At 39.2% G+C, this 23,437-nt stretch overlaps 1 protein-coding gene across 2 annotated transcripts; it reads left to right on the forward strand.

Moving 5' to 3' along the window:
* Window positions 1-6,751: 6,751 nt before the first annotated feature.
* LOC108258859 (interferon-induced GTP-binding protein Mx2) lies at window positions 6,752-19,462 on the forward strand. Of its 2 annotated transcripts, none has more exons than XM_017457811.3 (14): window positions 6,752-7,075; window positions 12,161-12,264; window positions 12,355-12,548; window positions 12,810-12,947; window positions 13,233-13,387; window positions 13,473-13,611; window positions 14,496-14,694; window positions 14,780-14,858; window positions 15,468-15,590; window positions 15,667-15,799; window positions 16,273-16,431; window positions 18,105-18,181; window positions 18,301-18,519; window positions 18,799-19,462. In XM_017457811.3, the coding sequence occupies exons 2-14, from the start codon at window positions 12,191-12,193 to the stop codon at window positions 19,021-19,023; spliced, it is 1,914 nt and encodes a 637-aa protein (XP_017313300.1). In that variant the 5' UTR covers window positions 6,752-7,075; window positions 12,161-12,190; the 3' UTR covers window positions 19,024-19,462. The 2 variants fall into 2 exon arrangements, with proteins under 2 accessions (XP_017313300.1, XP_017313301.1); XM_017457812.2 differs by lacking the exon at window positions 6,752-7,075 and adding an exon at window positions 7,105-7,176.
* The last annotated feature ends 3,975 nt before the right edge of the window (window positions 19,463-23,437 follow it).

A 23,437-nucleotide genomic window follows, 5' to 3' on the forward strand; every position in this document is an offset into this window, starting at 1 on the left:
TAAGACCCACTATGTGGTCTCAGCAGCCAAGCTGACACACAAGATGGTCTCACCTATCGAGCTTTAGTCTGAGTTCAACGTGGTGACCTCCTCCCCAGAGCTCCAAACTGAGACCCACAAGGTGATCTCACCTACTGAGCTCCAGTTGGAGGTCAATGTGATGAACTCATCTGTAGAGACCTGGTCAGAGGTCAACATGGTAACCTCCTCCCCAGAGCTCCAGCATGAGACACACGGGGTGGTCTCATCCCCAGAGCTCCAACCTGAGACCCATGAGGTGGTCTCACCTGCAGGGCTTCAACATGAGACCCATGAGGCGATCTCATCACCAGAGTTCCAGAGGTGACCTCCCAAGCCATTTTCCTCTCTGAGGTCGAAGAGACAACCTCTCAAGCCAAGTTCACGTCCGAGTTTGACAAGGCGACCTCCAAAGCCACATTCCCATTCGAGGTCAATGAGGTGACCTCCCAAGCCATGTTCATGTCTGAGGTCAAAGAGACAACCTCTCAAGACAGGTTCCTGTATGAGTTTGAAGATACGGCCTCCCAAGCCAAGGTCATGTCCGAGGTCGATGAGGTGACCTCCCAAGCCACGTGTCTGTGTGAGGTCTATGAGGCGACCTCCCAAGCCATGTTCCTGTATGAGGTTAACAAGGTGGCCTCCCAAGTTAAGTTCCTGCTAAAGTTCAAAGACATGGCCTCTCAAGCCAAGTTAGTCGATGGCGGATGACTCTCCGCTTTCCTGCTCCACTGAGGATGACACTGCGCCTTCCTGCTCTGCTGAGGATGACACTCCACCTTCCTGCTCTGCTAAGGACATCCCCCTGTTTTCCTGCCCAGCTGAGGATGTCCCTCTGCTTTCCTGTTCAGCTGAGGACGTCTCTCTGCCTTCCTGCTCAGCTGAAGACGCCGCTCTGCCTTCTTGCTCAGCTGAGGATGCCACTCAGCATCCCTGCTCAGCTGAGGACGCCGCTCAGTCTCCTGGTTCAGCTGAAGACATTCTGACCAGAGGGCCAGGACCACCAGGGGAGGGGAGTGTGTTCTGGTGCTCCATGAGAGGTGCCCTTGGGGGGGTTCTGTCACGATTTCCTCCCGAGCTAGTGCTGCTGCATGCAGCATGCTCGGAAACTGAAAGCGCGAGCTCGTTACATGAACTCTTAGCAAACACACACTTTTGGGTCTTCAGTGACATTGACATTGTTTACTTTTGACACGTGCTTTTGTTATGATTTATGTCCTGTCTCTGGCCCTGTATTGTCATTGGTTGAATCATGTTCATTGATCTAGTTTCTCGTTTCTTGCCTTGCCTAGTTTATGCCTGTTTGTAGATCGCCTGTCTCTTTGCCTGTTTTTTCGACCATGCTATTATCTCATGATCTGGATGTGTCTTTATTAAAAGCTCGTTTCTGCACTTGCATCCATCCTAACCTTCATTATGAGGGCTATGTGACACTACCATGTGAATGTGGTCACAAGAGCTGATGCACACATGCAGTAAAAAAGATTACATGATCAGATGCGTCAACCGACAACCAACAGTATTCTTGGATAATTAAAAAGAATGGACAAAAATATCCCAAATGCAAGAAACATATACAATGAAATAAAATTAGATTGTGAAGCGTGTCGAAGAACAATGACAAATAGACATGTAGATCGTTTCAAAATACCTGCAGACTTTTATGGTCAGCAAATCAGTAAGAATTTTGCAGGACCTCTCAGAAAGCAGACAAAGAATAAAAATTTATATTTCTTACTGATAATATACAATTTCAGTAAGCACAAAATGATATGGCCATGCAAAAGGGAAACTGCCGAAGTAGTCCTTTCCTATTTAGAGGAATGGGTGAAACACCATGGCAGACCCTTAAACATAAGGGCCGACGATGCGAATAATATTCATGTGGGAGAAGTGTCCAAATTCTGTCAGGACTGAGGAATAGAATTTGTGAAAACTGTGCCATACTGAGCAGACACGAACGGAATAGCAGAAAGAGCTATTAGAGAGGTAAAGACTTGAGAATGGGACACATTAACTTAAACGTGTCTCTTTTACCTTAACAGCCAGCCAAGTGGAAAATACCTTGCTAAAAAAGTAGAAGCCAACAAGAAAAATCCCCTTAAGGTAGGAGATACTGTGTACCTGACTAGACAAGTTAGATAAGGGAGATTCAAACAGGCTTTAGGAACAGAAGACATTGTTAAAGCTGTGAGAGGGTCCAATAACACAGAGTTAACAAATAACCGACTGCAGTCAATCAGGGATTTGATATAGAAACAGAAGCCATAATCCACTTGATTGTGAATAGGCACAGGATAATAACAGTAGAAACATCCAGTGATATGATTCGCGTAGCCTATGCAATAGGGAAAGATGCAGATAGACAAGCAGGACAGATGGGCCAATTCAGGGATGAAGAACTGAGCCAACTAATACGATATGAACGGGGAACGTGTGCCATACGTAAAGAGAAAGCCACAACTGTCCATAATAACCTTCAGAGGATTTAGGGTAGAGTTTTCTTCACAAACACTGGAGGGGCACCAATGCCTCACCATGATAGAAAATATTCCAATACCATGTCTAATAAATCAAACAATAGGCAACGAAACCTTTTCAGTAAATGATCAAAAAGATTTGTTGCTAAATAAAACTCTGCCAAAATATAAGGCTGTTATAGAATTAGGGAAATTGTTTGACAATTGTAGTATAGAAACTAACAGCTCCTTAAGGACAAATCTGCCTGAAGGTGCAGCCACTGAGACCTATAACTTAATCACTAATGTGACATTTTTGGAACTAGACTATAGTCAAAGATCTATTCAATCACATTGAGAAATAACCTCACACATTGGAGAGTGATTATGCATAACTATAATTAAAGCATCACCAATAATGCCACTGAATCTGCTATTAGAATTAATTGGTATGGTAAAGAACTGTTGAAAATGACTAGATCTACTGGATACCCAGAATGTTTTACTAAAAGACGGCTGAAGAAAAAAGGCAATTGGCAGTCAGACATGACACTAGAGCTGCAAACACAAACAGTTATAATAGATGTGTTTGAGAAAGAAAAGAAACAACTGAAAACATAATACAGACCGCTAGAATGTGATGATCAGTGGAGACCATGGTTCCATGTTTCCCCGGACAACCCCCAATTAAAGATAGTAGTCCAAATTATGAGAGAGATTGTGTTGAAAAATCATCAAACAATGATAGATTCTGCAATAGTTTAATACTGAAGGTAATACACACAAATAAAACTAACGGATTGTCAACGCTTCACCTCTACTCCTGTATGAACTGGACGACATGGCTGAATACAATTATCCTATTTATAAATTAAATAAAGATAATAATTACTATGAAGTAAGGAAAGACAAGATGGTGCTCCGCAAATCGTCACACTGTCATGCGATAATCAACACTGAAAAAGTTGTGATATTCTATGTTACGCCTGAGCATCTGTTTAACAAAAACGAATATCTGGGGCATATGAAAAACATAAAACATCTGATACTTACATGGTGCCCTGGAAAAGCATGCTCCTGGGCGAAACAGAGGAGCCATGTATACACTAAATTTTTTTGGTAAGTATTAGCCATTGACAAAACAGAAAGGTGGTACTAGAGAACACCACCATTTTTTAGAACTCCGGCCCTATTGGGCAAACGGATCCATTGAAAAGAGTAACCTCATTGCAGCATGGACAGGTGTATATGTACACCTTAATAGGACAAAAATACTTGGGATCCCAATACAGCCATAGAAAGTAGATGGTATACATTAGGGATGAATCCTGATGACCATACAATGGGAATCAGACTCCACCCAATCACCCACGTTAGGTGGCCCCCAGAGTTGAGTGAAAGAGAAGCCAACTTAACCAAAGTAACAGAGTACATACAGAACATAAAATCTCAGGCCAAGAGGATGAGGGTGGTGCTGGATGGGATGGAATTTGGAGGAACAATCCATCCCCAAGTGAAAATATATCCATCCTCGACCCAGACTCCAAGAAGGTATTTTTCAGTTAATAGTCTCCCTTTTCCTACTGGATTGGCATGGAATGGAAAATACTGGTATAATGATATGGCCGAAAAAGACTTTAACAGAAATCAAAAGGGGAAAATTAATATAATAAGAAGTCTGAATAAGAATGATTCAAGCTACAACAAACATAATGATAACTGGGGCCTAATGGACAATCTTGAACAAAATACTAATCTAGGAATACAGAAAGCATACAAGATTTGTAACCACGCAGTAAATGATTAAACTTGGTGGCCATACACGGGACGAATAAATCAGAACAATAAAATTGGTCCTACATCTAAACTAAGTATAGATGGGAAAAGAGTTCTGGGTTGGCAGGTTCTCTGGAGATTAGTACAGAAAGCTCGGTAAGAGTTATGTGCCCTAAGTATGTTAGATAGCAAACCACGTTACCTAGATTTAACCACGGAATATGGTAACAAATACTCAGACATGGACCCTATGTCCATGAGCCATAATTGGTATTGGACATGGGTGAAAGCTGAATATTACGCTCAGAATTGGGATGATCAGAAGAAGACCTCTACCATAGAATTCATAGCAATAGGACTAAATGCACTGGTCACAGCAGTCTCTGAAGGAGTATTAAATGCTTTGAATTGGACACACGAGGCCCTCACAATTCTGAGGAAAATAATCTCATGGTTAAAAGATTGGTGGTGGACCCTTTTGGTAATAAGCCTGTCTGTAATTGGAATTATGTTGTGGAAAATGTTGCACCACATATGCAAGAAAATGGAGAAAGAAAAACACAGATGAAGAAGAGAGACTTTTGCTGAAGAAGGGCAGGTCTAAACAAAGGAGGAGAATGAGTAAGGTTGCCTTTACAAACATGTGAAAATGTTTCTATATATAGTATAGTACAATTAAGAGGCCCCCACAGTACAATCACACTGCAGGCTCTATATGAACCTCTAACTACACCTAACTCAGTATACTTCACCTTAGAACTCGATTGAAAGCTCAATCCAGGATCCAAATCTTAGCTACTGCCATATCAAGCAACCTTTTGAAACTTGCTGACAATGCCACCGAGCCCCGAAAGGGGCCCGCAGACTTACAACTACCACTGACCACAGAGGTAAGCCTCTTATTGAGTGTTCGGACAATTTGGTCAATATGGCAGATAATTTGCAGTCAATTTGCATTAGGGGCAAAGTGTCAACTGTGTTAATAGTATGCCAAATTTTCCTGAGCAGCAAGGGCTGGAATTCGATTACAGGGAAATGAGACGCATGCATGTATGGTTACAACCTTTGTAATGACTTTACTGAATTGTGTGAATTATTATGTCGCATGACATCATCTAGAATCGGTAGTCATAGGTTTAGTCTGGATAATGTATGCTGTTGACCTATTACAAAATGAAGGATCTATGATAAAAACTGTTTTATTAGTTACCATAATCTCTATTTATGCATTCACAATAGGTGAAATTGGTCAAATTGCTAAATGCATACTTATGCTGTAAATATTGTGTACTTAAGTGTACTTAAGCCTTGTCAGTCTCCATCCCAGGGCAGATCGTTGCCATTGTGTTGTGTGTAGTGAGACATGCTTTTCGCCTGTGTATGACTTTGTTTATGTACTGCCCCGTTACGATTCATGTAATACACGTGTGTGTGTGTGTGTGTGTGTGTGTGTGTGTGTGTGTGTATATATATACACATATTACTTTTGTTAATTAACACTAATAGTCACGTCTGTAAATAGTGCACGGTTAAGAGTGGTTAATAGGACATTGGCGCCATTTGTGCTGATTCTTCTTTTCCCCTGTTTTTGGGTTAGCTAGGGAGTGAGGGAAGAAGGTGTTCTTTGGTAAGTTAGAGAGTATTTTTGTTTATTATTTTGGCCTGGCCGGCTTCTGAAGATTAAAACCACTGTGTATATAAAAGGTGCTCCATGTGGCGAATAAACTAAACAAACGCAATCTTGGTCTCACCAACCCTTTTCTCTTTTTTCTTTTTGTATCTTGCGGCCCGACCTAGACCGGGTTCGTAACACAAGGTACTCATTGATAGAGCACATCTCTATGAAAAAGGACATACAAAAGCATTGATGGCCAATTATTAGAATGTGGATTTGCAAAATCAGAATTGGAGCTTGACACTCAGGGGAATATACTACTTCCATCCTGATGCAAACCTTGTACACCCTACAGGCCCAACCAAAGTTTTAGAAATGAAGAAAGAAAAGAAGAAAGGGCAGGAAGAATAAAGAATCATCAGGAAGTGCTGATCACTGACAACTACCACATGATCTCTGAGGGCCCAACAGATTGCATGATGGCCGATCGATTTTGTGAGTGCCATAGAGAAACCGATAAGAAAAGTCATAAGAATACAAAAAACTTTAAGAATTCAAATCTATGTAGAAGATACTGCTGTTAAACCACTTCTTGAAAAACCACTTCCTGAACCACATGAACATGGCCTAAGCCAAGCTCTAGCATACATGTCAACTGAATGAATACAAAGTGTTAAAATAACAAAGATGCTGTATTGCTTTGCTTACATGTAGGATATGAACGGTGCAAAGTGCTTTCTTATAAGCTATAGCTGACATACGACTGAGTAATATTCACTTAGGCATTATGAAGCTACAGGTGGACTCAACAGGATATTGTGGGTTAGCTCAACATCCTGTGTGACTGAAAAACACACATGCTCAATAAATGCTTTGCAGATGCATTCTTTTTTTGGACAGTTCATAACCTGTCAATGTTTAACTTGTTGCCATGGATACCAATGATTCTGACATTAAGGATTCGATGTGTCTGGGCGATACTATATATACTGCATGTGAAACTGTTTGTTCTTTGTCAGGACTTTCGTGATGAAGACTTACACCATAGTTATTGTCAATTACTCTATTCACAATTGTTATTCTGCTTGAAACTATTCTGAAATAAACTAAATCCACTTTGGAGATTTGTAAACTTTAGAAGTGACTGGTGAGAGTAAGCCTGAGGTGTAAGGCCACTCCTGCCGCAGAGGCTCAGACCTCGACCTGAGTAAGTAACAAAGCTTCTCATTACGATGTAGACTTGAACAAGGTTTATATTGTATAGCAAGGAGCTAGTATGTTCTTTTCCCAATAGAAAGCTCACCTTGAGTAAGTATTTTTGGAGAATTTCTTGCATATTAGTCAGAACCACTTCAATGTGAAAATGTTGAATATTAGCTAACAGCTAATAAAGTATAAATTGCATAAAATGTTATTTTAGTTGTTGATCAATTATGAAACAGAGACAGTTCTTGGTAGTGGGTCTTCTTGTTTGTATGATTGAGTTACTCCTAGTTTTTGAACAAAGCTTCTGGGTCATTCTACAGAAACATGCACTTTCGGAATGGCAGAATGTCTTAAAATGTATTTCCTTTTTTTAATACTTAAACTTATTATTGATCAGATTATTACTTAAATTATTAGCTGTATGAATACACTTAAATGACAGCTTTTGTCTTTTTTGGTGCATTTATTTAGATATGGCATGCACCGTCTATTTGTCACTGGTCTTCCCTTACTCATTTGGCAATAATAAAGGCCTTTATGAAATATTTTTCAATCTCTTCAGCACATGTAGTCAGAGATAGAGAATAACATTAATAATGCAGCAAATCAGAAAATTATTTTATTTTGATTTTGTCACGAGTTCCCCTTTAAGCAGCGCGCTGTGGAGCATGTGAGCGCGCGAGCACCTGCTTTTCCCTTGTGGACAATCGTGACATTTCGCCAGGTGCATTTGTTTATGTTTCTGTCATGTCTCCTCCCCGTTCTGTCATTGGCTATTGTTTCACGTGTGTCTGAACTGCCCTCAGCCGTCAGCTATTACGACGCTGAGTATGATTGTTTAAATACCGCGCGCCTCCCAGCACACCGCGCGGAATATTTAATGAGTTGTTGTAGATTAGTTTAGAGTCCTAAACTACGATAGATAACCACAGTCAGTCCATAGTTTCATGTTTAGATTCATAGTCATAGTTCATGTCATGTTTAGGTTCGTTTGTTAAGTCCATGCTGGTTTCTCTGCTACCAGTCCCTCACTGTTGTTTATGTTTCATGTTTGGCATATCGACCCTGTATCCCGTGACCACGACTTTGATTCCTGCCTTGCCTCGTTTATGCCTGTTTGCCGATCGTCTGAACTTTGCATGTTACTGGATTACGTTTTTGGATCACGTTCTGGATTTACCTGCCTGTGTGTCTCTCAATAAAACTGTTCACACTACGCTTGCATCTTACCTTATGTCCGTTACGTCACGATACGTGACAGCTTTGTTATGGTTTGTTAAAAGTGTGGTTGAATTGTTTTTTTCTGTTGCACAACCATGAATGTCCTATAAAATGAAAAAATATATATATATATATATATATATATATATATATAAGTAACTGTTATAACAAGTAATGATGCAGTCCTTGGAATCTGAACTCTTGAGTGTAGCAGAATGTAAGGAATATAAAAATCATGTCAAACATAACATTTTATTTAATGATACAGAAAATGATTCAGAAAAAACACAGTAACCCCAGTGACATACACAAAGATTCTTATTCCTCAATTCTAATTAAGAAAATGGTTCCACTTGGCATGCAGTCAAACTCATTGACAGTAGGACAAAACACTTGAATGTTCATAAACAGTTTAAGTACATTTGAACTCAATTAAGAGTAACAACTAAAAAAGTCCCAACAAAGACCATTATCTAAACTGTAGTTGTCTGCTACTATTTTATGTAATGCTATGTCCCCATTTTACAATTTATGTTGCCTTATTTCACTTGTCTAGCTGTCTCAGAATGATTTCCCAGAACCTCTGATCAATTTCACCTGAACACCTTATTCAGTCTTAGGGGCTCTGGAATCAGGCACATGATCTGGTCATCATGATACCAGTTAATATCATCTCTGGGGCTCGGTCAGAAGAACTTACTCACCCCAATTGCATGCACTTGACTTCCACGTTATGTTCCACACACACACACACACACACACACACACACACACACACCAAAAGTGAGCACCCCCCTCACATTTTTGTAAATATTTGATTATATCTTTTCATGTATCAACACTGAAGAAATGACACTTTACTACAATGTAAAGTAGTGAGTGTACAGCTTGTGTAACAGTGTAAATTTGCTGTCCCCTCAAAATAACTCAACACACAGCCATTAATGTCTAAACCGCTGGCAACAAAAGTGAGTACACCCCTCAGTGAAAATGTCACTGGTGTTACCTGTTACGGAACGAGACTGGAGGCGGATGCAGGTCACAGTCTTTATTACTTAACAAGAAACAAAGAAACAGATAGCGCGGTCTCTACTGACTATACAAACTCTGGGCATTTAGCTACGACCGCTAGCATGCTACACATTAGCACATACCGTTACACGTCCTTGACTTGACGAACGTAAACCAACTATAATACTACGCGATGTGCGCAGTCACACGGGGGGTTTAACTAACAAACCTAATTAACTCAAAACATGGGCACCTGTGACAAATCAGAGACATGCTCAAACTTAACTCAGTGTCCAAGCGGGAAGTGAACGAAAACAAAAGGGTCACGTGACCAGTCAGCGGCCGTACCGCAGTGCCCTCTGCTGGCTGTGGCGTAACATTACCATCTTTTTTTTTTAAATAAAAAAATGTATTTCAAAATAAGACACTTTTATTGTACGGTAACACCAGTGTCATGACTCCAGGGGACAACTACTTTTATTATATATTTTACAATATTTATTTGACATTTAGATTTTTAAAGTCATTTATAGCACATATTTGATAAATATGCATACATTATTGTTGCTTAAATGGTAAAAAACAGAAACATGTTTCTGACTTCAAAATACAGCACTCAACCTCTATACATGACAGTGAGGACAAGCAATTTTATGGTGCTTGGAATTCTATATAATTGATTAAAAAAACAAATATAGCAACATTGATGGCTCAAGAAAGTGTAATTGTTCAAATAACATATTGTTTTACTTTAAAATATAAATACATTGTATCAATAAAGTGTTTTTTCAAGTATAATCATTCTGTGAAGTCCAGGGACAGAAAAATGCACATTCCCATAGAATGACCCTTCTATAACACTGGCCGGTTCCTCAGGTTGAGATTAACGTGAAAATTAAAGAGGCCAAATTAAAACTTGGACAGTCCAAACAGGACATACTTTTGGTTTGTTGACTTATTGCACAAATATGGGCATTTTTATTACAGTTCTCCAGCCACAGACGTCTGGCATATGGGTTCTGTGTGTGTGTGTGTGTGTGTGTGTGTGTGTGTGTGTGTGTGTGTGTGTGTGTACACGCATATATATATATATATATATATATATATATATATATATATATATATATATATATATATATATATATATATATATATATATACAGTGAGGGGACAAAAGTATTTGATCCCCTGCTGATTTTGTACGTTTGCCCACTGACAAAGAAATGTGAGAGTGTGAACAGTGAGAGACAGAATAACAACAAAAAAAATCCAAAAAAAACGCATGTCAAAAATGTTATAAATTGATTTGCATTTTAATGAGGGAAAAAAGTATTTGACCCCCTCTCAATCAGAAAGATTTCTGGCTCCCAGGTGTCTTTTATACAGGTAACGAGCTGAGATTAGGAGCACACTCTTAAAGGGAGTGCTCCTGATATCAGTTTGTTACCTGTATAAAAGACACCTGTCCACAGAAGCAATCAATCAATCAGATTCCAAACTCTCCACCATGGCCAAGACCAAAGAGCTCTCCAAGGATGTCAGGGACAAGATTGTAGACCTGCACAAGTCTGGAATGGGCTACAAGACCATTGCCAAGCAGCTTGGTGAGAAGGGGACAACAGTTGGTGCGATTATTCGCAAATGGAAGAAACACAAAATAACAATCTCCCTCGGCCTGGGGCTCCATGCAAGATCTCACCTTGTGGAGTTGCATTGATCATGAGAACAGTGAGGAATTAGCCCAGAACTACACGGGAGGATCTTGACAATGATCTCAAGACAGCTGGGACCATAGTCACCAAGAAAACAATTGGTAACACACTACGCCGTGAAGGACTGAAATCCTGCAGCGCCCGCTGCTCAAGAAAGCACATATACATGCCCATCTGAAGTTTGCCACTGAACATCTGAATGATTCAGAGGACAACTGGGTGAAAGTGTTGAGGTCAGATGAGAACAAAATGGAGCTCTTTGGCATCAACTCAACTCGCTGTGTTTGGAGGAGGAGGAATGCTGCCTATGACCCCGAGAACACCATCCCCACCGTCAAACATGGAGGTGGAAACATCATGCTTTGGGGGTGTTTTTCTGCTAAGGGGACAGGACAAACCGCATCAAAGGGACGATGGACGGGGCCATGTACTGTCAAATCTTGGGTGAGAACCTCCTTCCCTCAGCCAGGGCATTGAAAATGGGTCGTGGATGGGTATTCCAGTATGACAATGACCCAAAACACCCGGCCAAGGCAACAAAGGAGTGGCTCAAGAAGAAGCACATTAAGGTCCTGGAGTGACCTAGGCAGTCTCCAGACCTTAATCCCATAGAAAATCTGTGGAGGGAGCTGAAGGTTCGAGTTGCCAAACATCAGCCTCGAAACCTTAATGATTTGGAGAAGATCTGCAAAGAGGAGTGGGACAAAATCCCTCCTGAGATGTGTGCAAACCTGGTGGCCAACTACAAGAAATGTCTGACCTCTGTGATTGCCACCAAGGGTTTTGCCACCAAGTATTAAGTCATGTTTTGCAGACGGGTCAAATACTTATTTCCCTCATTAAAATGCAAATCAATTTATAACATTTTTGACATGCGTTTTTCTGGATTTTCTTGTTGTTATTCTGTCTCTCACTGTTCAAATAAATCTACCATTAAAATTATAGACTGATCATTTCTTTGTCAGTGGGCAAATTTACAAAATCAGCAGGGGATCAAATACTTTTTTTCCCTCACTGTATATCACTTCCAGTTTATTCACATCCTTTGTGAAATCAAGTTGCTGTACACAGCCAGTTAAGTAAAATACCTTAATTTCTGTGATGTGGGAGAACTAAAAATTATTATTTCTACATGTAAAAAGCATTCAAAGAAAGCAACAACAGCTGCACATATGGAATTTGTTTCCTGGATATTGGAGAGTGAACAAGGAAGCTATGAAGACAATGCTGATGCTGGGGAAAAGAGGTCAGTGTGAATTTAATCTGATCATGCAGTCATCAACTTGTGTGATTGTCACACTGTTTATAAAACTTGATGTATTTTACTTATACACAGTAAGCCAATGGAAGGGGGTGTCCATAGCCATTTAGAGGAGAGGTTCCGTCCTTATATTGATCTGATTGATTCTTTGAGACTGATTGGAATTGAAGATTTAGCTTTGCCAACTATAGCTGTTATTGGAGATCAGAGTTCTGGAAAAAGCTCTGTGTTAGAAGCGCTATCTGGAGTGGCATTGCCCAGAGGAAGTGGTGGGTTGTTTCCCATTTCTCTTACAGAGTAATAAATATATTACTTTACATATATGACTACTTTTTACTACTTTTTAAGATTTGAGTTTGTTTGTTAGTTTAACATTTGTCAGTTTAAAGAAAAAATCAAGCTACAACATTCTCACTTTTACACACACACACACACACACACACACATACACTAAAGGTGAAATTTGTCCGTTTGACATTAGGAGAAGTAGCAAACAAAAGGTGATGTATAATGTGCTTTTTCAACTTTAGGTATTGTGACAAGATGTCCACTGGAGTTAAAGCTGAGGAAGATTAAATGTGGTGTTCAATGGCAAGCCGTAATATCTTACAAAGATCAGTTCATTGAGTTTGATGACCCATCACTGGTTGAGGGCTACGTTAAAGCAGGTTGGTAAAATTACTGGGAGTAATAAAATAAAGAGCTAAAGACAAACAGATAAGATTCCTTTCTTATGGTTCTGAAAGAGGAACCTTGCTGTCAGGTTCTGCTTTAGAATTTCTATCGAGGTGTGTGCTTTAAGAAAGATTTGTCCATTAGATTTAAAACAAATATATAAATAAAAGTTGATTAGCCAGCAGTTTTTAACCTAACACTTTCTATGAAGCTCATTATCATAAATCATTAGAACAATGTTTATAATTCTTTTAATACTATTTACATATTTCTAACAGCCCAGAATGAGCTGGCTGGGGAAGGTTTTGGGATTTGTGATGAACTCATCACCCTGGAGATCATGGCTCCTGATGTGTGTGACCTCACACTGATCGATCTCCCTGGGATTGCCCGAGTTCCTGTAAAAGGTCAACCGGAGGACATCGGACATCAGGTTAGTGTAAACTGTGACTTGACCCTTTTTTCTAACCATATTAAGGACATTTAACAGTAACATTGCTTGTTTTATTGTTGCTTAGATCAAAAATCTCATATGGAAATATATAGAGAAGGACCAAACTATAAATTTGGTCGTGGTCCCATGTAATGTTGACATAGCAACAACAGAAGCTCTGAAAATGGCACAGGAAGTGGATCCTGAAGGAAAAAGGACATTGGGTAAAGTTTCAACCAAGCCAGTTAACAATAACAGCAACATTATTATTATTAGTAGTAGTAGTAGTAGTAGTAGTAGTAGTATCATTATTATTATTATTATTATTAACGTGTTTTGTTTTGTTTTTTGCTTTTTCTCCAACAAATTTTGTTCAGTCATGACATCATCATGGGACCAACCTGAAGAAAACTTGTTGTTATTTTTTTGTAATATGTGGGACAGTTTGTTTAAAATGTCTCTATAACAGAAAGTAAGGGCATGTCTTAGCAATGATTTATTGTATTCAGACCAAACTTAGTATGTGAGTAAAAGACCAAGACATGAGGGATGCCAAGAAGTTATGTCTAAATTTACCTCTAGGGGCGCTATCCTTCACAAATTAGTAAAACTGCTCATGACATTTGATCCAAACAAAAACAGATTATGATTCTTCTTTCTAATTATTCCATAGCAGGTGCCAAGTGTTCTTGATGTAGCCTGAGTCTTCTTGAGTTGTGATCTGCAAAACACAAAGACAGTAAAAACTGGGATATTTTTATTGCTTCTTCACCTAAAACTTGGTCTCATCTTTGTGCGCAGTATTCAGCATGGTTACACTGTAACACACAAACAAATTGGCTTGTAAAGCTGCTTCACAGGAAGTGAGACCATATCTCAGTAACAGCTTGCCATAAAGCCAACAAATTTAGTATATCTGTTCAGTAAACAAGAGTTGATAGTAGAAATGGCTTCTCATTTCCCTCATATAGTCCTTGGCTCCTTAATGGGCAGCTATATTCATTATTATTATTATTATTATTATTATTATTATTATTATTATTATTATTATTGTTGTTGTTGTTGTTGTTAGTAATAATAATAATATTATACTTTTTTTTCCTAACAGCTATTCTCACAAAGCCAGACCTTGTAGACAGAGGAACAGAAAAAAACATCTTGAAAATAGTCCGAAATCAGGTCATTCCCTTAAGCAAAGGGTATCTCATCGTTAAGTGCCGTGGCCAACAGCAAATTGATGATAAAATCTCTCTGTCTGAGGCCACTCGAGTAGAGAAGGAATTCTTCAGACATCATGAATTCTTCAGGTATAAAGAACTCATTCATTATTTGTGACATTTGACCCACTTGTAATAACTGGGAACTTACTGTCATTTGTTTATTTATTTCCAGTTGCCTGTTGTACGAGGAGAAAGCAACTATTCAGTGTCTTGCGAAAAAACTGACTCAAGACCTGGTTGATCACATCAAAGTATGTTACAGCTCTTTTTACACTTTTTTTTATACTATTCCTTATTATTATATTTCAATGTAATTAAGAACAGTTTGCCAATATGTTCAGAAAATCAGTAAAGGCAGTCATGAATGATTGAGTATTACAGAGGGCTACTAGATGACACAAAAGCAATCCCCACTGACAGCTGGTCATTATATTAGATGGTAGGGCTAAAATATAACATCTATAGCTAGAATAACAGAGCAACTAATTTACCTTATTCATGTTCCTTACACCTGTGACTGTTCACATGCGCCATCTAAAATCCCTGGTGAAATGTTATGGATGTGTCAGTGAAACTGACTGAAAATATAAGCCCAAATGACGTTTCACTCCGTGTGATCATCTGACACACATAAACACATGACATTGCATGACTACTGTCTGAGCTAAAAAAGAATTTTGTGGAAAAATGCAGACCTGGAAAGAAGAAAGCTTTGGATAAAAGCATCTGCTAAATGATTAAATGTAAATGTCCATGATGACTGCAATGGGCATACTTGTCAAAGGCTGTGTGACAAAATATTAGCCCATTAATTCTAGGTTTCTGATCTTTTTCTTTTTCTTTTTCTTTTTTTTTTTTAGAAATCGTTACCTCTGATCTCAGAGGATATCAAGAAGCAGCTGTGGAGCTTGAGAAAAGAGCTAAGTCAGTGTGAAGCTGGTCCACCACTGGACCCACAGAAGAGGAAGATATTTTTTATTGATGTGTGTAATTTTTTTTAAAATCCAGAGCCTTATATCAGCCTGGCTATGTCTTGTTCATGGTTGCTTGTTCTTTCAGAACTTGACAAAATTTAATGATAAGATCAACCGCTTGGCATCTGGGGAAGTGGTCAACAATGACAACTTGTTTGTAATGCTTCGGTCTGAATTCAAAAAGTGGAAAGATTATCTTGACAACACAAAGGCATCATGTGAGTACACAGTCCTCGTATGCAGAAGCCATGCCAAATCATTTTAATAATTTCCAAGCGTCAAAATATATTTTCTAAAAAAAAAAGCACACTGTCAACATGGAGAGAACTATGCATGCAGAACTATCAGGGGTGTCCAATCCTATCTGAAAAGGCCCGGTGTGGGTGCAGGTTTTCATTCCAATCAAGCAGGAGCCACATCTGATTCCACCTGTTTAATCAATTCAACTTGACTTTCAATATATTTGGGTGTTGCTTCTGCTTGGTTGGAATGAAAACCTGCACCCACGCCAGCCCTTTCTAGATAAGATTACACAACCCTGGTGTAGAGGAACAAATATTTCTAATAAACTTTAGCTAGTATTGGTCTAGAGCAGCTAAAATAAACCTTGTGGAAACTCCAGTGAAATGATGCCTATTGATGGGAACTGATGGGGAAGTTCATTTTTGGTTAAATTTTAAACCCAATACAGTCCACAAAACGGTCCAGGAAGTGGTGAGTGAATATGACCTGAAGCACAGAGGACGTGAACTGCCTGGTTTCAGTGACTACAAGGTGTTTGAGATGGTGGTGCAGAAGCTTGTGATCCAGCTAACAGGACCAGCTATTCAGACACTCAGGGGCATCAGAGGTAGGTTTCCACCTCTTAACCTTCACGACTTTCATTCATTAACTTTCAATAGATTTAGTAGACCAATAACATAAACAACCCAATTTAAATGTGTTTATTTATCAGTATTTATCTGAAAGGGACATGGAACATACAGTATATCACATACAAAAAAAATTACTGAAGTCATTACAAAGAACAGTAATTTTTCCAAATTATGGTTTTATCATATAGTGTAGCATATGTATACAGAGTCCCTCCATTTTCACAGGCTCACAAGTAATTGGACAAACTAACAATCATAAATATTAGGATTATTTTCACTACTTGGATACAAATCCTTTGCAGTCATTCACCGCCTGAAATCTGGAAGCCACGGACATCATCAAATGCTGAGTTTCCTCTGTCAAGGCTTTTACTACAGTTGACTTCAGTTGCTGCTTGTTTATGGGTCTTTCTGCCTTCAGTTTTGTCTTCAGTAAGTGAAAAGCATGCTCAGTTGGGTTGAGATGAGGCTTTTTTTTTTTTAAAGCGATGTCTAATCTGGCCTTTCTGTTCTTGAGTGTTACCAGTGGTTAGCATCTTGAGGTAAATCGTCTGTATTTACATTCATGTAGGTGTCTCTTGATTGTAGACTTTGACAATGATAAGCCTACCTCCTCCAGAGTGTTACTGACTTTGCTACAGTAGATACTGTGAATGGGTATTTCTTCATCAAGGAAAGAATTCTGCAATCATCCACTTTAGTTGTCTTCCCAGCCTTTTGGTGTTGCTGAGCTCGCCAGTGCATTCCTTCTTTTTAAAAATGTACAAAATTGTTGATTTGCCACTCCTTAAGTTTCAGCTATCTCTCTAATAGGTTCTGTTAGATCTTTTTTTGTTTTTTCAGTCTAATGATGGCCTCCTTCACTTGCATCAATACCTCTTTGGAGTTCTCATGAACAGCTACCAAATGTAAATTCTTGGAACACTTGGAATCAACTGGAATTATCTCCTTTAATTTGTCATGAAATAATGAGGAAACAAGCCAAACCTGGCCATGAAACTACTTATCAGGCAATTGTCCAATTACTTTTGATCCTGTGAAAATGGATGGAGTCCATAAAAATGTCTGTAATTCCTAAACTGTTAATGCAATATATTTTTAAGCCACTTGAATTGAAGGTGAAAGTCTGTACTTCTATCACATGTTGATTACTTCATTTCAGATCCATTGTGGTGATGCGGGAATAATATGAAAATCGTGTCACTGTCCCAATACTTATGGATCTGATTATTTACATACCAAAGATGTCTTCATACAAAGATTCAATAATTGTGTTGTACTTCTGTACAGCTCTAAAATTGTGTTGCAAGATGACATCAGATCAGACACTTCTATTGATGGAAGTTTACCCAAATGGTGTATTGTACATAAGGAATAAAACACTGGGAAGTGTTGTTATAGGGAAATTATCAACATTGGGATGGTGAGATGTGGCCTGATGCAAAGCAGAGCTACTGTTACCAACACTGAACTTAAGTCTTCAAAATACTATTATACCATAGCAATTTCTCACCAGCCTCTTTTTTTTTCCTCGTTGAAGTGCATAAAAAAAAATGCAGCATGCTGTTTAATTCCTTTTTTAAAGGCTACAAGAAAATAAAGCATTGGTGAATGTAGTAATATATTATAATAATCTTGTGTGTTTCAGAAACCATTCAGAAAGAGTTTTCAGATGTGTCCAAAACCTGCTTCCTCAACTACCCTTTCCTCCAGTGTGTTGCTATGGTAAATATAATTCTTAAGTTTTAAAGCATTTGTATTGTGAAAGTGTGAAATATTTCTGAACCAGTTAAATCCATTCTTTGTGAAGCTCTATAACCACATACTTAAAATCAACACCACAGAACAAGATCGACAACATTCAGTCAAAGCAGGAAGCCAAGGTGGAGCAGAGGATCATGGAGCAGTTTGAGATGGAGCAATTGGTCTACACTCAAGATGGCATCTACTTCAAGACCTTGAATGAGATTAAGCCTGCTAAGGGAAAAAATGCTTCAGAAGACAACTTTGCTGGGTTTGACAACAGAAACAAATATCCTGAAATGCTGCAGGCTTATTATGAGGTATATTTTAGTAGTAATTAGTCATAATTGTTATTATAGCTATATTTAAACAGTAGGGTATGCATAATAATCAAATCAAATATGTTGTTTAAAAACATTCTGGTATTAAGATATTTTTCATTATTAAATAGTTCTCACAAATACTTATTGCATTAATATTATTTTGAACTACATTGCTTTCTATCATTTTACAAGCGATAAGAAAAATACACATCAATTAAAAATTTACCTTAAAACCTGGAAATTTTGAGTTATAGAGATTTTTCCCTCTCCTGACAGATCGTGGTGCAGCGCTTGGCTGACCAGGTGCCCATGCTGATCCGATACTTCATGCTGAAGGAATCCGCTCAGCTGCTGTGCAGTGAGATACTGGGTTTAGTGGATGGTACCAACGTGGCCGATGCCTTGCATGAAGAGTCGGATGTCAGCAGACGCCGCATTGACATTCAGAAACGCATGGACCGTCTTAGCCTTGCTCAAGACAAACTCAGAAACTTTGTTTGAAGCCAGGGGCCACTGTATAGCAGGATTTTACATCCTTTCTAGTTTAGCACCTGAATCAACCTATCAGCTAATTACATTTGTCTGAATGTGGTGTGTTAAAAGAGGGAAATGCTAATCTCTGTAGGTTTGTGGCCCATGTCACATGTCCCACTGATCGCATGTTCTGTGTTACTCCTAATAAGCAACCCTATTTACGTTCTGGTTTCTGTGTGTTCCATTGTCAAGCTTTTGTTGTTGTGTATGCCACAGTTTTCCTTGTAGTGTGATGTTTTTAGCTTGTTTTACCACTGTTCAAGTTAATGCTTTTGTTTAGATTTTTGTCATAGTCTTGGTTGGTTAGGTTGTACTTTTCACAATATATAAGCTACATTTGCATCCACCTTCCCCTCCCAATCATGACAAACACCCTCATATTAAAGTTGAAAGTCTGCACTTTGAACTTGTGTGTTAATTAACCTCAGCTCCAAATACTGTGGCAGACAGCTAAAATAACAATGACCTGTCAAATCCAGATAACTATGTACCTGAATATACACTCACAGAACACTTCATTAGGAACACTCAATTAATGCTGGATAGGGCCTCCCTTTGCTCTCAAAACAGCCTCAATACTACATCGCATGGATTCCACAAGATATTGGAAACATTCCTTTGAGATTCTGGTCCATGTTGACATGATTGCATCATGCAGTGCCTGCAGATTTTCAACGAAGGACACTGAACTCATCGTTATGTTCAAACCAGTTTGAGATGACTTTTACTTTGTGACATGATGCATTATCATGCAAGAAGTAGCCATTATAAGATGGCTAAATTGTGGCCATGAAGGGATACACATGGTCAGCAACAATACTCAAAAAGGCTGTGGCGTTTAAGTGATGATTTTTTATTAACAAGCCCAAAGTGGCCAAGAAGACATTCCACACACCATTACACCACATCCAGCCTCTGTTCAGTTTTGATGAGCCTGTGCCCACTGCAGCCTCAGCTTTCTGTTCTTGGCTGACAGAAGTGGAACCAAATGTAATCATCTGCTGTTGCAGCCCATCTGCCTCATAGCTCGATGCATTGCACTTTCATTTTCGCTTTTCTGCTCAGCATAATTGTACAGAGTGATTATCTGAATTACTGTAGCCTTTCTATAAGCTCAAACCAGCCCAGCCATTCTCCATTGATCCCTCTCATCAATAAGGTGTTTCTGTCTGCAGAACTGCCGATCACACAGTTTTTTTACTTTATTGCACCATTCTGAGTAAACTATAAACTCATGTGAGTCACAACTAGCAAGAGATAACCAGAACTAAAATCATGCAGATGTCTATATTGTGTTATGTCAAAAGCAGGGCTGCAGACAAAATAATCTATTAAGGAGCCATTAGCTCCTATAAGAAAAAAACACATCCACAAATGATTTTTAAGTGCCACATAAGACTGAACTTACGTTTAAAATTTTTAAAACACTTACTTTCAGTTATGTCGTGTGTTATGTATGTCTGGCCTCCTTTTACAGCATCAGCATCCAAGTTCCCTTAAAGTGGGAACAGAAAGTCATGTAGTTCACATGCACGAGACACTGCTTGTACCTATGGTGGTTTTTGTGGAGCACTCTGCGATTACAGAGTCACAAACTTTTTAAGCCCTGTTTTCTCACAGTCTCTTTTGAAATGGTTCTTTCCGGTAATGAAATCTGCTTTCCCTGCTATTTCTCCGCCCGCTTTCTAACAAAAGTCACAAAACATTTTCTGTGTGCGATGATCATACCTGAGCCATGCAAACTCTTGAATCCAAGTCTTAAAATGTCTTTCTGCACTTTTACTTGGGCATTCATTGATTTTCTATCTCTCTCATGCTGGCACAACTGGAGCCTGCTTTTTTATTAGCAGTTGTGCCATCAGCATTGGGGCTCGACAGAGATGAGGATTGTTATGAAAAAATCTGATATTTTTCATTTTGACTTGTCTTTTTGATGCAGAAAGCTGATCCTCGCTTTCCCTGTGTGTATTTTGGCCCTCTGGATGAATTTTAACTCTTTTTTCCACATGAAACTTTCACACGCAGCATCTCATATTATTACATCAACACAACAAATTATGTGACAGGCTTCTCCTCACAGAAGATTAAAAGCAATTAAAAAGACATTACATGCAAATTCAAAACATTTAATTTCTTTGGTTTGAAATGAAAAAAATTGTAATCCTGATACCTGAAATCTGATTGCTTTGTTTTTTGACATTACTGTAACAGATCCCAGTTTTTTTTTTTTTTGGATTATGTAACGAAGTTACATGTATTCTGTTACTCCCCAAGCCTGCCAGATTGTGAATGACTAGACTATTGGGTCAGAGCATCTCCAAAATGTTATGTTAGTACAAAGAACTTCAAAAGATTTAAATTTATATCCAGATTTTTGTGTAATGGCAAGAGTATTGTTATAAATAACAATATTTATAAATAACAATGACATCTCCTCTTCTGCCAGTTAGACGAGTGTGGTGTATATACACTAACTGTAATCTGGGATCTGAGATGTGTAACTTTGTTTAGTGCTACATACTGATTTGGCCTAATAAGTCACTGACTTAAAGCCAGTCATCTGCAGGAAAGTTAAAGTTTTGCATTTTGTTCATCGTACCCTATCTCTTCATGCATTCAGAGGGTGGGACCCACTTTGAAACAGTGACAATAATTGGTTTCACAACAGGTGAGTGACAATTCATCTGTATCCAATGGACAAAGAGCCTAGTATTTTGCTGCCCATCTTGAATGGTGGACTAGCGTTTAGGGATGTCATGGTTATGGAGGCCCCGCCTCCAATCCCGAGGCCCTGGACAGTTGCCTACCCTGCCTACATGTACAGTGAGGGAAAAAAGTATTTGATCCCCTGCTGATTTTGTACGTTTGCCCACTGACAAAGAAATGATCCGTCTATAACTTTAATGGTAGATTTATTTGAACAGTGAGAGACAGAATAACAACAAGAAAATCCAGAAAAATGCACGTCAAAAATGTTATAAATTGATTTGCATTTTAATGAGGGAAATAAGTATTTGACCCCTCTGCAAAACATGACTTAGTACTTGGTTTAAAAACCCTTGTTGGCAATCACAGAGGTCAGACGTTTCTTGTAGTTGGCCACCAGGTTTGCACACATCTCAGGAGGGATTTTGTCCCACTCCTCTTTGCAGATCTTCTCCAAATCATTAAGGTTTCGAGGCTGACGTTTGGCAACTCGAACCTTCAGCTCTCTCCACAGATTTTCTATGGGATTTAGGTCTGGAGACTGCCTAGGTCACTCCAGGACCTTAATGTGCTTCTTCTTGAGCCACTCCTTTGTTGCCTTGGCCGTGTGTTTTGGGTCATTGTCATGCTGGAATACCCATCCACGACCCATTTTCAATGCCCTGTCTGAGGGAAGGAGGTTTTCACCCAAGATTTGACGGTACATGGCCCCGTCCATCGTCCCTTTGATGCGGTGAAGTTGTCCTGTCCCCTTAGCAGAAAAAAAACCCCAAAGCATAATGTTTCCACCTCCATGTTTGGCGGTGGGGATGGTGTTCCAGGGGTCATAGGCAGCATTCCTCCTCCTCCAAACACGGCGAGTTGAGTTGATGCCAAAAAGCTCCATTTTGGTCTCATCTGACCTCAACACTTTCACCCAGTTGTCCTCTGAATCATTCAGATGTTCATTGGCAAACTTCAGACGGGCATGTATATGTGCTTTCTTGAGCAGCGGACCTTGCGCGCGCTGCAGGATTTCAGTCCTTCACGGCGTAGTGTGTTACCAATTGTTTTCTTGGTGACTATGGTCCCAGCTGCCTTGAGATCATTGACAAGATCCTCCCGTGTAGTTCTGGGCTGATTCCTCACTGTTCTCATGATCAATGCAACTCCACGAGGTGAGGTCTTGCATGGAGCCCCAGGCCGAGGGAGATTGACAGTTCTTTTGTGTTTCTTCCATTTGCGAATAATCGCACCAACTGTTGTCCCCTTCTCACCAAGCTGCTTGGCACTGGTCTTGTAGCCCATTCCAGACTTGTGTAGGTCTACAGTCTTGTCCCTGACATCCTTGGAGAGCTCTTTGGTCTTGGCCATGATGGAGAGTTTGGAATCTGACTGATTGATTGCTTCTGTGGACAGGTGTCTTTTATACAGGTAACAAACTGGTATGATAATAGTAAGTGAAATTATCTGGATTTGTTTATTGCTATAAAACATTAGCTATCACATTTTAATTATATACCTGAAATAAATCGAAATAGATACGTTTTCACCCAGAAGATGGTTGACTTCGAGGCAGGAGTACGAGTCTGTGTATTTATATACTGGAGAGAATGTGACCTGTCCCAACAATTGTGCTGTATTCAACATCAGTAAGTTAACCTCTAAGAAATATTATCTATTATACAGTAAGTGC

Source organism: Ictalurus punctatus, chromosome 26 (genome assembly GCF_001660625.3).
Source record: "Ictalurus punctatus breed USDA103 chromosome 26, Coco_2.0, whole genome shotgun sequence".
Lineage (NCBI taxonomy): Eukaryota > Metazoa > Chordata > Actinopteri > Siluriformes > Ictaluridae > Ictalurus > Ictalurus punctatus.

Coding starts and splice junctions, on each gene's coding strand:
- LOC108258859 (XM_017457811.3), top strand. CDS start 12,191: ATGGAATTTGTTTCCTGGATATTGGAGAGTGAACAAGGAAGCTATGAA. Junction 14,859..15,467: donor ACCTGGTTGATCACATCAAA/GTATGTTACAGC, acceptor TTTTTTTTTTAG/AAATCGTTACCTCTGATCTC. Junction 18,182..18,300: donor TCCTCCAGTGTGTTGCTATG/GTAAATATAATT, acceptor TCAACACCACAG/AACAAGATCGACAACATTCA.